This window comes from Eubalaena glacialis, chromosome 4 (genome assembly GCF_028564815.1).
Source record: "Eubalaena glacialis isolate mEubGla1 chromosome 4, mEubGla1.1.hap2.+ XY, whole genome shotgun sequence".
Classification (NCBI taxonomy): Eukaryota; Metazoa; Chordata; class Mammalia; order Artiodactyla; family Balaenidae; genus Eubalaena; species Eubalaena glacialis.
In genome coordinates this window covers 78705770-78723571 of record NC_083719.1, presented here as the reverse complement: position 1 = coordinate 78723571, position 17802 = coordinate 78705770, and the positions used below count along the sequence as shown (strand labels likewise).

At 35.3% G+C, this 17802-nt stretch overlaps 1 protein-coding gene across 2 annotated transcripts in view; it reads right to left on the bottom strand.

The window, feature by feature from the left end:
- Window positions 1-2762: 2762 nt before the first annotated feature.
- Window positions 2763-17802, bottom strand: part of ERAP2 (endoplasmic reticulum aminopeptidase 2) — a 38284-nt gene continuing 23244 nt past the window's right edge. The window contains exons 12-19 of one of the 2 annotated variants that reach the window (XM_061189476.1): window positions 16321-16400; window positions 15142-15325; window positions 10833-10989; window positions 9980-10164; window positions 7292-7453; window positions 6610-6750; window positions 4455-4536; window positions 2763-3759 (exon numbers count right to left, since the gene is read on the bottom strand). In XM_061189476.1, the coding sequence (XP_061045459.1) occupies window positions 3616-3759; window positions 4455-4536; window positions 6610-6750; window positions 7292-7453; window positions 9980-10164; window positions 10833-10989; window positions 15142-15325; window positions 16321-16400 (1135 nt within the window). In that variant the 3' untranslated portion in view covers window positions 2763-3615. The remainder of the gene's footprint in view (window positions 3760-4454; window positions 4537-6609; window positions 6751-7291; window positions 7454-9979; window positions 10165-10832; window positions 10990-15141; window positions 15326-16320; window positions 16401-17802) is intronic. The other variant, XM_061189477.1, reaches the window with a different exon arrangement.

Sequence of the window (17802 nt, the reverse complement as noted above, 5' to 3'; positions counted from 1 at the left end):
CTGGTCCAGGAAGATTCCATACGCTGCGGAGCAACTAAGCCCATGCCCACAACTACTGAGCCTGTGCCCTAGAGCCCACGAGCCGCAACTACTGAGCCTGCGTGCCACAACTACTGAAGCCCGCGCACCTAGAGCCCGAGCTCCGCAGCAAAAGAAGCCACTGTAATGAGAAGCCAGCGCACCGCAAAGAAGAGTAGCCCCCGCTCGGGGCCACTACAGAAAGCCCGCGCGCAGCAACGAAGACCCAATGTGGCCAAATATAAATAAATAAACAAATAAATAAAATTTTTTTAAAAACTTAAAAACAATAAAAATAAAAGAAAGAAAATGAAATTACCTATCAGCAGCCTTATACCATGGAGACAACTGTTTCTCTTTTAGAAAAAGTTCCCCCACCCCCTTCCCCACCTCTTTCCATATTTAAGTTTTTAGAATGTTCTATTTATCCTTATTCCAACTCCAACTCAAAATATTAGAAATGAGTTCGGATTTCCAAACTTACTAGTTTATTAGAAAACAGTTTTTAAAGGAGAGTACAGTTCTAAAACTTAGAAATAATGTCCTTTGTATCTTTTAAGTCTTTTCACAGACAATTTGCTCTGCCTACTTTAAAATGAGGTTTGTAATTATAACAGAGGTATTGTTTGGATGACTAGAGGAACATGCCAGGTGGTATTAACATGGGAACTCCTTACAGAGGCATGAACCTGAAATATTGTATTGAAAGAAAGAAATATGGTATAATTCAACAGCGGAAGGCATGAACTTTGAAGTGTGGGAAATCGTGTGTAAATACCTAAAGATGAGAATTAATGAGTCATAGGCTGAGAATAGAAAACTGTTTACCGGACCTTATCTGGGAGTATGGTAGAAGATGAGGACTTTGGGGGAAAGGAGAATAAATTAGCAAAAGATCTTGAAGTTATGGTTGAAGTTAAGTTTGAAGAAGTGATTGAGACATAGAAAGGTTTTTCTATCTTGTTAGGTCTGCATTTCTCGGACTTTCTAACCATTTCTCTTTATGAATATTGGAAAAATTTTCCTGATTTAAATCCTGAACAAATGGTCTGTTTATACTGCTAACTTCTTAAGTATGATACAGTATTAGGCACCCACAACTTTATTTCTGAGAAATCAATACTGCACAGTCAATACCACCAACCAGTTTCCATACTAAGGAGCCTCTATGTAAAAGTGTTCAGCATTTGCATATTGGAAAATAAATTATTATGGTTTCTGGAAATATGCTAGAGTAGGTACCCTGACTAACCTTCTTGCTAAAAATAACTGAAAATGTAGAATGAAATATATTTTTTAATTATTTTAATGCATTCGTGACCTGAAAAGTTAGTAAGGAATAGTCATGCATAAAAAACTAAGTGAAAGCAGGAAACCTGAGGGGTCAGCAGAAGGCTGAAGTCAATGTTCTCCTTGAGGGCATCTGAAGTTTCAGTTTTTAAGCCTTTGAGAGCGTAGGGGACAGAGGACAAAGCCTGGGCCTGCCTGAGGTGGGGAACATAATAGAAAACAAAATTCAGGTATAGTCTGTTTATAAACGACTCATATGAAACTAAAGGATACAGAAAAATTCAAAGTAACAGGGTACAAAAAGATGTATCAAGCAAATACCGAATCAAAAGAAAGCAGTGGCATAACTTTGTAAGTATCTGGAGAAACTGTACCTTACTATGAAAAAGGATTACTAGCTACAAGAGATTAATATTTGATACTGACAAGTAAGAATATAGGGGTAAGAAGAAAGTGAATTAACACCCCTTTTCAGAAAAATAATCTGGCACTAACTATTAAAATATTAGATTATGTAAAATACACATACGCTTCAACCCAGCAAACCCACTTCTTTCATAATCCTTTTCACCCTTTCTTCCTTATGATTTGGAAACATGACTTTGATGAGATTAAGGTTTTAGGAAGCAGACAATATAATAAATGGTTGATTTAAAGTCTGTAAATATAATTATGTGTTGAATGAAAAATAGTGACATAGTTAAATGGAAATAAGGTCATAATGAATTTAGGTAAAGAGGTATTTGTTGCAGAGTAAAAATGTGGCCATTATAAACAACCTGTGTTTGGTAGACATTAATGTTTAAGTAGAAAACTAGATCCCGTGACTATTTAGAGGCCTTCCTTGCCATCTGGAATGGAATAAACCCCTCCTCCTCCCAAAAAAATTCCCAAAAAAAACCCCCAAAAAACCCTAGGAACTTCCCTCAGAAAATTAGGATCTCTCCTAGTAGTTCCTTGCCAGGCTTGCTTCTCTGGAACCTCAAATAGACCCAGTGACATAGCAAAGAATGAAATGCAGAAGTATGAACGTGAAGTAGGACAAGAAATTCCTGTCACCGTAGTAAGTTGGACTCTTGAGGGCTGAAGGGCCTATTCTCCCTAACACAAACCCTAAAAGGGCACAAGTCATTGCTCTGGGCTCCCCTGATCTGGAAGATTTCTCATTCTGAGTGGGCTCTGGAAACCACAATATTTTCCCTGTGCCTCTGTGGGGAATCAGGGAAGCATGGAGAAGTTGTACCTGCTCACTCCATCATTATTCATGATATTGTATATAACCTTTTTACAACTTGTTTATTCATTCAAGGTAAAAGAAAGTAAAACTAACTTTAGCCAAACCCTAGTTTGTTTTGGGGGTCTGGCATCCACTATAAGGGTTTTGAAATGCCACACTAAAAAGTACAATACATTTCTTTTTAAAAAACTCTTTATTCGTTAAAACGTTATTGGCACAGTACTTCTCATGTTCATTCTCATCAAATAATAAAATTTCCACTTTCTGTACTCAATTCTTAAGAATCTGAGAGGTTAAAAATGTACTTAAATAAAGAACTAAAAGGAAGAGAATTAAAAACTTGGAAATTTATGGTAGATAAATTACTACACAAGAGAAAGTACTTTTCTTATTCATGGAAATGTTAATGGCACAATTCTACTGAAACTCATACATATTTTACTGCTTAATTTACATATTATCTTGGTGGAAAAATAGTATTCTTTACTCTTTCAGTTTCCTTATGCTATAGTACATATAATTCTAGAGTGATATCACTTAGGTGTTATACAAACCTTGGTAGGGCCATGAACAGGTCAAATCTAGAGTCAAAGGTGCTATTAAACTATTCAGGCTGAGTTGAGGGAGCTGGAGAGTAAGAAGATGGAAGGATGCAAAAGAAAGATTTTTTTGCAGATTGGCTGTGTTTCCTTGACGGTAACCTGGTTGGGCTAATTCCAGGATTCTATGCAAGGTTTAAAAAAAAATCAAAGAAGCAAAGTAGTAGTCGCATAATGTCGGGCATTGTAGACAGTCTGTGTTGCAGCTAAACTATTACAGCTATATTTATCAATACATCTCCACATATCTCCATTATTCACAAAGTTTACTTTAAAATAGGCTACTGAACTGGCCTTCCCTCACCCCAGCATCATACGTCTGCCAGCTAGAGATGATAGCTGAGCACAGGTAGCTGTGCTGGCTGATTTCTTGAGGCTTCTTACTGGTTAAACCATCTGGGACTTTGACTTGAGCTTTGCCCACTTCATGTAGACACAGCCTGCATCTGATGTGCTGTTTCTATTGACCATTTAAATACTAATCAGTAGCCAATTCCTCAGGGTCGGAAGATTCTTCTCCAGCCACTTAATATTTTTGGATATGGTTTCCAGAACAATTTGAAAAATTTCCAGATGTGATCCTTGGGCCTTAAGAGATTCAAAGAACAGTTTCACCTGAAAAATAAGCAAGAAAAGGATAACTGACATGGTTCATAAAACACTTTCTCTTCCAGAGTGTTTCAAAACAGCTTATAAATTACACAAACACAGGCGCAAGCATTTCTTTGCCAATCTCTGAAAGGTTATTTTCTTCTTCTCTTTTTTGGGCATAATTATTATTTCACTTTACCTTCAAACAATAGATAAAATAAGACAGGAATGACAAATCTTACAAGTGAGCACACTGTGGGTAAAGAAGAGATTGAGCCAAGTCATAGAGTAAGCAGTGATCTGAGATTTAAGTACTAGAATTCTGAATTTGCTTGTAAAGTAAATAAATTTAAGATTTATTGTGGAAAGAAGATGTAAAACACTAGAATGCTTTTTTTAAAAAAAGTAGAATTACCAAAAAGAGTAACTTTGTTAAAAAGACCTTTATGAACTCTTCCAAACTTCAGTATAATCACTCGAGTGATGATTCAATATGAATGAAATAATACAAAAGGACTCATCCCTCAAGTATAATTTCCATTTTGAATGCTATGAACATTAGTCCTGTCCCTTCCATTTACTTGCTATGTGACATTGGACAAACAGCTTATTTTCTTTTAATAAAATAACAACTTCAAACCAGATTGCATCTAAGTTTACTTTCAGTTCTACAGCTTGAACATTTATTTTTAAATTGTTAGCAATAGAGAGTCACAAACCTCTTGCAACTCATCCTTGGAAGAAAAGTGAGATGTTGTGCCAGAGATGATCATTCTTATGGGAAATGAGCCCAACTCAAATCTGAAAATAAAAGGAACCTCATAGATTTAAGTAATAGAAATAATGACCTTATGTTTATAACATGCTATATATTTAAAATATATAACATTAATAACTATATGATAAATTTGTGCCTTGCAATGGATACTATTAATTACCACAGAATAACTCATATTCATCCAGTAAAATCTGAAAGCTATGAAATTTATCAAATTTGACCATAAGATTAAAATGTAAATAAAGTTTTTTTTAAGAAATATGACCAATGTTTTTGTTTAAATTTAAGTTTATATTTAAAGCAGCATTCTCTACATTTATTTTTTTTTAATTAATAGCTACTTTATTTATTTATTTATTTTTAGCTGTGTTGGGTCTTCGTTTCGTGCGAGGGCTTTCTCTAGTTGCGGCAAGCGGGGGCCACTCTTCATCGCGGTGCGCGGGCCTCTCACTATCGCGGCCCCTCCCGTTGCGGGGCACAGGCTCCAGATGCGCAGGCTCAGCAGTTGTGGCTCACGGGCCCAGTTGCTGCGCGGCATGTGGGATCTTCCCAGACCAGGGCTCGAACCCGTGTCCCCTGCATTAGCAGGCAGATTCTCAACCACTGCGCCACCAGGGAAGCCCTACATTTTTGATTATACACCCATCGATAAATATTTTTTGACCAAGAATTTCCCAATATACATATTTTTATTTATGAATTATATGCATGTACTATGTTAAAGGTAAAAAAGAAAATTTAAGAGCATAAGATAAGAAATAATACATGTAGTATTATTTTCTTCTTGCACTGTGAGGCATTGTCTTACATACTTCCCCATCTCATTTTGGACAACACTGTGTTTATACATTATGTTTATTAGGGCATTGTTCGTTGAACTCTCATTTGAAGCCACAGATGGCATCCTTCACCCCAGTGTCTTATATAGAGAATCTGTACCACAGGTCAAAGGGATTCATGCTATAAAGCAGAGCATAGATACATCTCAGAAATGGTCCCAAGTCTGGACTGTGCACCATGGTTGGGCAGGAGGATAATTTCCAGTTACGAAATAAATCTACAGCATTGCAGAAAAGTCTGACCATTTCAGGAGGGAACAGACAGTCATGCAAACAACCAAACCAATGATTCCAGTAAGGTCTTTAAGGAAAGACATTTTTAAAAAAGCAGTTTTTTAACTATTCAGTCTCATGTGGATGTCAACCCCTTGAAGGTCCTGGAGTGGGGTAGAAATGTGCTCTGTACTGACAAAAAGCTATCCGTGAGGACTCTGAGACCTTTATGGCTAAGAAATGAGAGGGAAGAGGAACTGAGGATGACTGACATCAGAGATGCTAACTGACACAAAGATAAACAGAGCAAACTGCACAGCTCTTTCATTCAGGGTATTTTCCATATAGTTAATAAGTGACGTTTTGGATTTGGATGAGGAATGGCTGAGCACTTAGCAGGAGGTTTGTTGTGAGAGAAAGCAATGCCATCCTGTACATTCCAATGAAATCTAATCATTGTTGGTTTTTCTGGGACTATTTTAGGTTCAGGAGCATACTGAGTGAGCTCTAGTTTTCCCCAAAGTTGAAACCCTGGAAAAGACTCATAACCTATCCAGTTTTGGAGGGGAGCTCCCAAAACATTTCTGATTGAATTTCTTTTAGCTACTCCAAGCTCTCCACGGTGCCACCTCCCCAGGGGAACTGGAAATAGGGATTAGTTCTCTTCAGAATTCCTGAAGTTTTTTTCCCCCAGTGTTTGATGTACTATATATGGCTTCAATGTATTCTTCAGGGCTGGGGAGAGAGCCAGAAGGGAATGGGGGGATGGGGCTGATGACTGGATTTAACTCAGCTCTTACTTGTTCCCAGCAATTCTTCATTGCCTGGGCTGAGTAAGAGAAATCTGTTTCCCATTCCCTTTATTTCATTCCTCTCACTTATACCTGGACAGGGCAATTTGGGCTAGTGAGTTTTAAAATTGACAGACTTCATCAAACTATTTGAGTAAAAATGGTGTCATTGGGATCATTTGGTTATACATGGTTTTAGGCAACTGAGATATCTGGGTAGAAGAACACACACTGGATGTAAACAAATACTAACTTTTTAAGGAGATGGATCCAATTTTCTTTTACAAAATTCCAGGCTAATTGCTGCCCCTTTGGATTTCTGGTAATTGCATGAAGAAGAGCTGCCAAGTCCTGTGTCTTGATAACCTTTCCTTCCATTCCTAGTTCAATTAACCTGAAGAAATAAAAATCACTTAATTTTTCATGGTTTGTGTTTTATAATGTGTTTTATTAACTCAGGCTATCAGTATATTAGAAGAATCAGAGAGAAAGAGGCATGACAAAAGTGTGATGTACCAAAAACAGTAATAAAGTCTCTACTGGCTAACATTTTTACTATTCCAGTTAAACTTTTACTTTTTTCTAGAAGTAATTTTATACACTTATTATTTCAAAGAACTTTGATCAGCATCTTATATACATCTTATATTAGCATCTTAAAATACAAGATGATTAGCATCTTGTATTTGTACAATAATTTTCCGCCAAGGTTCTGAAAGTAAAACATAGCTATTTGTTTAGTATCAATCACATGTTAATAACTAAGGAATATCTGTTTTGCATTTTGTCAATATATATTTTTGGAAGTAAAGTCAAAGCGGTTCAAATTCTGATTCAATTATTATTTTATGCCTTTGAAATTGGTGGCTGAAATTTTAGTATCTTCCCTGAATATGTGTAAGTTTACTTTTAACAATTTAGCTAAATTCACTTACTTCATTAACTTTTCCTGATGCTTGCTGGTTGACAATGCATACAGAATTTTGTTTTTTTCAGCACCTGACAATGACAGTTCGTATTGCTCTAAAAGGTAATTCCATCCTGCTGTTGTTTGAGCACCCACGGAGTACACAATCTTTAAAACATCTGTTGGGATACTGTAATATTAAGCACAAAAGTGAAAAAAAAATTCTATGAAAGAAAAAATTCTTTTTTTCTTATTATGATTTTAAATTGCTATAACAGAATCACCCCTGAGTTATTTCCAGTACCTAGCATATTAAACCTTTTTTTCTGGCAAATTTATATAAAAATATTTTATGTAATTCTACTTTGCAAATTATTTGTGGTTTTTTTCCTCCTGATGATAAAATGTTAACAAGGATAATAATCATAAAAATGTAAACTACTTGGAGAGGAAAACAGAAAGTTGATGGAATGAATAAATTAAAAAAGGTGATTTCTGAAATATAAATGCACTCGTTTATATAGAATTATATCATTAAATAGCATATATTTGTGCTATATGATTTTTTTAAAAAGATTATTACTTGCTGTTTTAATGTCTCATTGGGAGTATTTTCTAGCAGGCCTGTCTGAGGGTTATCTGACTCTCTAGGTGTAGAGAATTATATTTTAGCACAGCTGTTTAGAGTTCAGTCATTTTATAATTCTGTAAAACTGATAAGATGCAATATTATTAGTTTCTGTGCACCTAAAGAAGATACCATGGTTTTGGGGTTTTATTGTCCTATAGGATACTAACTTGTTTTGATTTTAATTTGGTTATTATTTTTAATCCCAAATATCATTAGATCAATAATAAATGATATTCATATTGATGGCTTGGAATAACCAAAACACAGAGAAGTAGGGATGGGACAGGCAATTTGTATTTATCATGCAGGGACCATAAGGTTGTACTAGTCTCTATACAACTTATTTAACTGTCAAAGCTACCCAGTGAGATAGAAAAATTATGCTAATTTTTAAAAAGTGGAAATAAAGCTTGGAAAGGTTAAGTAACTTGCACCAAGGTGACATACTAGCCTTTTTGGAGATGGGATTTAGACCTATGGTTCTAATCCTGTGCTATTTCCACTGTACTATATGCATTTAAATATCCCAAGAGACTTTGAATCATAAAACAAAAAGTAATTAAATTACATTCCACATTATTTTGTTTTAGTGTGTTTTACTGTACAAATTTATAAAAATTGGTAACAAATAAATTGTAAGTTCCTTGAAGATAGAACACATAGTTGTTTTGTTCACTAGTTTATTCTTAGCACCAAATGCAGTGCCTGGCACATAGGCAACAGGCAAAGCATTATATTTTGAATTCATGAATGAAGTAATCAATTAATCAATAAAAGGAAATTCCCCTTTAGGATTAATACTAGTGCTCTTGAAGTTTAGAAAAAAGAAACCTACAATATATGATTATGTGTTCTTGATTACAAGCTTAAATGAGATTTACCCAGAATTTTTTCATAGGCATAGCATCCTATTCAACAAGTTGAACCATTGTATCTACTGGACTTGAGTTACTGCAGGTAAGATCATCCCTCTTACAACTAGCATAAAAACAGAATAATACCCTGTTGTGTTATAGGGCAACAGATGTTTATATTTTAGCCTCACTCATACAGTTCATTCAAACATGAACAAAAAGAAGAGAAAAATATAGCTAAAAGATATTTTTGTTCTGAAACCGATTTTAAGCCTAAATCCCAAAGAGTGAAAAAGTCCAAAAAGAAGAAAACGAATTACTTTTTTTTTAAAGAAGAATTCAAGAAAAGATTTCAAAAAGCTCACTGAGATTTAGTTATGTGGAGATAAATTATAATAGCATTTCATAACAATTTGGCAGAGGGAAAATTGACACCATTGCTTTACATGGTACTAAAGTTGTGAATTATTTTTTCTATTTTAAAAAGGAATTTTCCTTAATTCATATACAGATTTGATTTCTCAAAACATCCAACTGGAGAGTCAGAGTTTTAATAGCAACAATATAAAGTCATGTGTTGGACAGAAATCAAGGCTTACATTGAAAAGATCGTGGCATCTTTCAGTACCTGTGGGTTGCAGCTGCTAAACTAAACTGCAACATAATCCTTTTGATCACCGGGCATCTACTTGATTACAACCACCACTGGAATCAATTTTGCCACCATACACATCCTTTAGATGGCCCAAATCATCAGTTTCCTATCAAAGCTGAAACTTGGGGCTAAGGCTGTGGTGTGGTATTGGTTAATTGGTTAATGAAGAAGTAAACACATTTAAAAAAGGCACCGCCCCCCCCCCTTTTTTTTTTTTAGTTTCATCAACTGATCACTGGTATTTGGATTGCATGAACATTTCACATTGCTTTTTACCTTTAAAAGGCATTACTCTTGGAGATTGGGCAGCCGCCCTGCCAGCCTCCACCCTCTGGCCATCTTTCTGGTACCATGCTAATGTTTATTAGCTCTCCCCTACAGGGACTTAAACTTCACTTCCCACAAAATCTATCCAGCACTTGCTATGTGGGAGCATGAAACAAAGGTATGTAATTCCCAGCATGGTTTTTTTTTTTCTATCCTCACTAAAAGGTTTTAGATCTAATGTCTTGCATGATCAAAGACTTTTACATCAAAGTGAAAGGAACAAAGAATAGGACAGAAGTCCAGATCTACTTTAATTTTCCACTGGATTCCATCCACTGAGAGAAGAGTTCAGTTGCCTTCTGGATGCAAGGAGCATGGTTCAGGTAACAGGCCAGCTTCAAGAGAGCCGAACGAAGCCTTCTGTCCCAGACCGAGCCCTCGTCGTGCCAGCTTTGCGTGTCAATCGCTGGCTTAAAATACTGGAGAAGGTAATGCTGCAGAAAGCATAGGATGGTTTACAGAAAGGCTAAGTTTAGTTCTTAACCCAGCTCTCACTCACCCATCCAAAGGGCTCAACTCTAAACTGTCTGCATGAACCTTTCCCAAAGCGTAGAACTACTTATCTCTATATTTTGCTTCGCTTTTTCTGGCCTCCACCTACCAGAGTTAGTTTCTCCATTAGAAGTACAATTTAAGCTTGGTGCTTTGTGATCACGTAGAGGGGTGGGATAGGGAGGGTGGGAGGGAGGGAGATGCAAGAGGGAAGAGATATGGGGATATATGTATATCTGATTCACTTTGTTATAAAGCAGAAACTAACGCACCATTGTAAAGCAATTATACTCCAATAAAGATGTTAAAAAAAAAAAAAGAAGTCCAATTTAATTTCCTATCTGAGGGGGGAATACCAAGTGATATAAGATAAAATCACCTTAGGAGGGATGTTTTGCTTATGATCCTGGCACCTAGCTCTTAGGATGGCGATGACAAGGAACGAGGGACATCTAACTATTACGTGCTTAAGTGTTGACTGTGCTATCAGCCAGTTTCCTCAGATTCTTCAAGATTTAACCCCAAGAGTTCACACAAAAGAGAACAAGTCTCACTGATCCTCCAGGCACTGTGTATTTTACTTAATGAATTTTCTGAAAGAAACACAAACCTTGAGATTTTCAGTGACATCTGAAACATTCCTTCTTTCCAAGATGTGGTAAAACAATTCTAGGTATTCCAGGCCTTTGAGAAGTGCAGGGATGCTTGTTTCATGTTGGAGATAGCGAGTCAGGTCAAGGGCTTTGTCTAGAGTCAACCTTCCTGCACTGAGGTATAAAACAAATGTCAGTGGTTCGTGCATATCTTACAGTTCTTAATATTTTAAATATTAAAACAAATATGATATAGAGAGCAATAACAGAAGCAGTTCATTATATTCAGACCATTTGGTTTAAATCCTAGTTCTGCCACTGACTTGGGCAAATTAACCTCTCTGGGCTTCAGCTGCCTCCCCAATACAATGGAGATAATAAGAGTATCTACTTTAGTCCTCTGTTGTAAGGATTAAATGAGTTAATATAGGTAAAGTGCTTAGACTAATGTCTAACATAAATAAGAGCTTTGTAAATGAAAATGAAATAAATATTACCTAATATTAATGTTTAGTACCAAATAATATCAAATTTTCATATATTTGTCATTCTCTAATTGCCTAGTTTGTGGGTCTGAATTGTTCCTCCAAGCATATTTGGAACTTTGAGGACAGGTGCCATGTCTTTTGTTTCTTTGATGTCCCTCCTAGAGCCTAACAGAGAAGCAGCACTTATTCTGAGTGGGTCCAAACAAGGATTTTCATTTTTTTAAAGAATCTATTTAGATTCTAAAGTGATATGCCTTCTCTACATTTTCCTTTAATGAGAAGAACAAACAACAAAACTATTATTCTGAATATCAGAACATTAGGATCTCTTCTGTAGAGGAAATAAACCATTATACTGTCACTTTTGTAAAGTGGTTTTCACATGTGTTTCTGAGAAGACCTGTGTCCCTGAAGCATCTATAAACCATTCTTGCCAGCAACCAACTCCCAGATTAAGCATAATAGTTTAATATGGAAACAGATTCCAGAACAAAGATATCTGTTTTGAATTTTTCATTAATATAATGCCCTATCATCCTATGGGTTTTTTAAATTTTAAATTCTCATCTAAAATGAGGGAACTGAAACTAGAAAGAAGTGACATTAAAAGCAAGCAATTTTTGTTGTGACTATACTCTTCTCAGCCACAATGACATACTGTTTTAAAACAGACTTAACAGTAAATTTTCCAAACATTCATCTGAAGACAGAGGGCTGGGCCATATGCTCTATGATTTTATGGTCTGCTATAGTTTTTAAAAAACAAATCCACAAAATGTCACTATTCCTGCCCACATGTGTAAGTGTCATAATATATGATGCAGTAGATAAGTACAAATATAGTCACAACCTTTAAAATTTTAAATGTTAAATCTAGTGCACAATCCATTCATTACTTTGCTCACATTGGGGAAATCAATATGAAACTGGTAGAGAAATTAAGGAAGAATTGGCTGCTTATGTTTATTCTTCTTTAGACTTTCCTGGAAAGACAAAGTGTTTTCTTTCCTTTTTCCCATTTATCATCAACAGAATAATATGTAGAATAAATCAGGTCACAAGGTCTCCAACAGAAAAAATATTAAGGATCAGGTGGAGTATTATGCATTGTAAGCTTTTCCTATTCTAAGAATTTCTGTAATGTACTCACTTTATTCAGTGTGACATATTATTTCCTATCAGGTGCTATAAAGTATACTAAGAGGATCAGCAACAGGAAGAAACTAGGTATTATATTCTAGGGTTAAAATTTTAAAAAGAATGTTTAACACACAAAACTCACTTTATATTAATCTTGTTTTTCTTTTTAGCCCAGTCTAATTTATTTTTTACTTAGACAAATGCCATTATTTACTCGTATATTTACCTACTTTAAAACACTTTAATCTTAATATTCATTTAAGAGGGACTCCTTTTCTTTTTATAAAGTTATTATTTAATAAAAATCCAGCCCCTCATTACCTGCCCTCTGCTTCAATCAATGCACAAAACGTTATCTGAATGTCTGTTTAGCTTAAAAACTAAACCCAGATATAAGCATATACTTCAGCCCAACAGGAAAAAGTCTATCTATTTATTTATATAAAGTTTCAGCTAAATGGTACCTTTGTGAAATAAACTGTATTCCTGAGGAAACAATTTGGGGCTTCTTTTTATCGTGTTGGACTTAAAGAAATAAATAGTTTACCTGTAAGGACATTATGGTTGTCATTTTAATTCCACCCAACTCAGAGGAGATCCAAGTCTTAAATTATATTTAATAATAAGTATGAAAACCCAATTGAAATGAATATGCATTCCTGGGTCAAATTCTGTCTCTAAACTAAATGTGATCACAGATTACATCCTTTAACTCTTAAATAGATATTTCACAAAGCAGGGAAGGAAGAGATATATATCATCAAAGCAGAGTAGCAAGTAAAAATATTTAGATCTATTATGAGATGTTTAAATTGTTTTCTTATATAATTACTTTTATTATAAAAGTAATATAAACAAACTACAAAACAATTGGAAATTAAGGGGAAAAAACTCATAATTTCATTACCTTACATATTTACTAATAGCACTTTGGAATATTTCTTTCTGTTTTTGTTTCTCTTACCTTTAGCTTATTTTTTTTTTCATGTAACTGCAAACATAATAATACCTAAGCTTACATTCTGCTTTTTTTCCAATTTCACATTATTTGAAATGCATTTTTCTATGTTGTCACTTCACCTTCCCATTCAACGCATGATCTTTTAAACAATTTATATTAGATAATACTAATAATGCTAACAGCTACCATTTATTGAGCATTTATTACTGTACTTAGTGCTTTATCTACATTATCTTAAGCAATCCTCAAAACAACCCTGCATGATAGACATTATTATTATTGGAGTTTTAAAGACTAGAAAAGTTTTAAAGACTAGAAAATTTAGGCTTAAAAAGGTTAAATAGCTTGTCAAAGGTCAAACAATAAGTGAAGAGGTAGTACTTAGTTGATTTGTTTTAAACCAAAATTTGTACTCGGAACTTTATTAACCAGTCTACCTACTAAAGAAATGATTGCTTTTCCACTGATGCAACAGTAACTATAGAGTTCCTTCTGCTAAATTTACACTACACATAAATTTATAGGATAGAAACAGCAAAAAAGACTTTGCAACTACTTGAAAGATTGGCTTTCATTTGCTGAGTTGTCAATATTTTTCCTTCTGCCTGGTCTTAAATTTGTAATCTACCTTCTTTGCAATCTGCTCAGAGTTCCTCCTTTAAGTAGACAAACCTCCCTCAACTAATGATAATCCACTTCTCAGCTAGTCTATCAAGCATCCACTCAGATGTAGGATAGCTATGCTACCATGATGCTCCTGAGACCTATGGGACTGAGGATTGAGCTCTCAATCCTCTCACTTTTCTAACTAGGGAATTCTATTGTACAGAGAAGCTGTGCCTGAGAGATGTCTTGCTGGTTACGTTTACTTAATTTGACCTAAATAAGGATCGGAAAGGAAATAATATGTCACACTGAATAAAGTGAGTACATTACAGTAATTCTCAGAATAGGAAAAGCTTACATAATGCAAAATACGCCACCTGATCCCCAATTTTTTTTCCATTGGTGACCTTGTGATTTATTCTACATATTATTCCGTTGATGATAAATGGGAAAAAGGAAAGAAAACGCTTTGCCTTTTCAGGAAAGTAAAAAGAGGAATAAACATAAGCAGCCAATTCCTCCTTCATTTTTCTACCAATTTCATATTGACTTCCCCAATGTGAGCAAAGTAATGAATGGATTGTGCACTAGATTTTAAAATTATAAAGGTTATAACCATTACCTTTTGTCCAACAGATTACATTGGTATTTGGTGAAACAGCAAGCTACCAGCATAAACAAATTTAAAATCTGAGGTCAAAAGCTTAAATGCCTGGAGGGTCCACCATAAGTGAGTGAAGCAGGCCCCTCATGTGTACCATTTAGGACTTTGGTACATAGGAGAATGTAGGCCTGGCCCAAAGGAAGATCTGCCCACTCTACCCTCCTCTACGGTTGCCCTGTGGGAATGAAGGCCCACAGTTGCCAAATTTTCTCATTATTTAAGAGATTCCAGAAGTCAAGATTTCTACATAAACTTCTCCATATTTTAAAATGTTGGATTAAATTTTTAAACGCTGGGTGGGTCAAAATACTTTATCAGTGGGTAGGCTGTGGCCTAATGGCCTGTATTTGACCTCCATTCATATCCATATCATGTGAATGATTAACACTGAACATTTGATTTGAAATCTAATGTATCTGGTGATAAAGCAGTTATTTCCTATGAAATCAGATGAAGTTTTGCGTTACCTTACTAGCTGAAATGCATCATGAATCAGACTTATTCTGTCCTTAGGTCTGAGAAGTGTGTGGTTCTGATTCAGCAGTGTAATGAATTGGTCCCATCCATGCCCCTCATAGTGGACAATGTAGTAGCCATTTGAGTCCACATTGAATTTTACCCAACTGGTCTTCTCAGGTAAATCCAGAGTATCTAGGAGGAGAAAATTGGTATAGGTATTTCCTTATCGACGTGCACACCAGGAACATCTCCAAAAGTGTTAGTCTCCATACTATTACTAATAAATCAAGGAGAAGACAAAGTTTTGGAAGACTCACAATGATCCTTATTTTCATAGTCTGCTGGATGGCTTATTTTGGGGATGATGACCCTATTAAATTAATAAATAAACTAATTCCTAGGAAAAGGACTGATGACTTTGTTCTCAAAAGCAGTCTATGCAGGTTTAAGAGGCATGCAAGGGCCCAGTGAGCCAGATGATGAACATGACTGGAATTTGGCTTGATTTATTGGTGGCCTTGTCTCAAGGTTTAGTTACTGCTCATTGAAATATGTATATGTAAATAAGTGATCCATTTGTCCAGTCCTTATTTTGGGCAAAATAAGGACTGTAGGCTGAACACGACATTATGATGGGAACATTCTCAAATTTCAGTGATGTGTTTAAAGGGGAAATTAAAATTGTATTATTTTTAATATGACAGACATTATACTAGGTGGTAAAATAACATTACCATATTCTCTCAAAAGCTCTGTGAGGTTTAATCCCCATTCAAAATAAGATGAGAAAACTGAAACTCAGAAGAAGTTAAAAAATTTTCTTAAGGGCACACATCTAATATGTGACAGAATGAGGATTTGAATCCAGAGCCAATCAATTCCAGAGTGTATGCCTTTATCCACTGAACTAGTAGGTATTAAAAGACATAAGAGAGGATGCCATCATTTCTTAATATAAATATAAACCTATCTCTAAGTGCTAGAAGCACAAGAGAACTTTCCACTGAATAAAAAATTCAGACTTTCTAGCTAAAGGGTTCTTTTAGTAACACATATATGGATAAATGAGAACGTCCTCAAACATATATCATTCATTATCAGATTGACTTACAGTATCTTTCCTCCAAATAGCTCAGAACATGTTTAATTTCAGAATTAAAACAGCTATTGGCTAGTTAGTTCATTACCTGTCTTTGATTTCAGAATGTGTCTGTGAATTGCATTAGAGGAACCTGTGGAATAGGTCACTGGGATACGCCAAAGGTACCTATGTTAGAAAGTAAAGACTGTTACAGACTAAATTAATGGCCATTTCAATTTCCACATCATCAGACTTGGATAGGCTGTAAAAGACACCTAATCACTCATCCTTCACTCCATCATAAATTTTTTAGGCTAAGACTAGCAGATCCTTGGGTGTGCAAAAGTTCTTCCAGAATGATTATGAAGGAGTAGCAATGTATACTTAGTTGAACTCTGTCACAATTACCTGTGCCATTTGCTGTCCAAATATCATACCACAATTTCTGCTGATTGTTTTCCTCTAAGTAAGAGAAAAAAAATCAATCTTCCTTTCATATTTCCAAAAATTATGACAGCCTGATATTAATTCAAATAACTGAACCAAAGCTGTAGGAAAAGCCCTCCAAGGTAACGATCTTACTGCAGTATGATTTTCCACTTATCCTTTTGTTCAACAAAGCTGCCCACATTCAACCCCCCAACTGCTAAGTGCCTGCAGCAGTGTGTCAGTATCTGCACATCAGCCAAGTCCAGAGAACAGAGAAGCAGAATGGATTGGAGGAAAAGGCCTCAGTTACTTTTCAATGGCCCTACTATGGTAAATAACTGAAATTGGCTATTTTTTTCTGACTAACTTTCTAGCAGCTTCTAGAACTCATTTTGTCTATCACAGCAAGCCATATTAGCTATAGTAATCCTGTAAAATCACATGCTTGAAAATACCAATAGGTATAAAACAGAAAGAATAGTAACTGAGGATGTGCCCAGTAGTCTTCAGAAAAATATAAAATAGTGAAAGAAATAGCAGACACAGACTCAATCTAATAAAGGGTCAGAAGGGATAATCTACCTGCTAATCCAGAGAGTACAGATAATTAACAAAGCAACTGAAATATTTACACAAATTGGTAAAAATAGACACATAGATATCACCAAGACTTAATGGATCGAGATTCCTGGATGGATCTTGACTACAGAAAGAGATTTTTCCAGATAAACATATCTGGGAGTAAAGAGGGGAAGAGCAGCATTTCATGAGTTTGGATAAGCATGGATCAGAGGATAATAATTTTATAATAGTAATCTAAATACTGCTTCAGGTAGAGGAAAAATACAGATCATTGCAGTAAATATTTGTTATTCTGGGCCAACCACACTATTGAACTCTCTCTGGTTACATTTTGATAAGTTACAGAATTATGAGTCCTGCTTTCCCAATAGTAAATCAAACATTAAATTTTCCAGCCTGTGTTGCCAAGCTTCAAGTTGTTTAAGCTCTCTGAAGTTCAGACTTCAGAAGGACATACACAGAAATGGAAGATAAATGGCATAAGAGTTGCTGTTGGATGGAAATAGACATCTGATGAAACAAAAAGGGAAAACAGTATATCCTATGTGTTAAAGGCTTTGAATTTGCTTCTGATTCT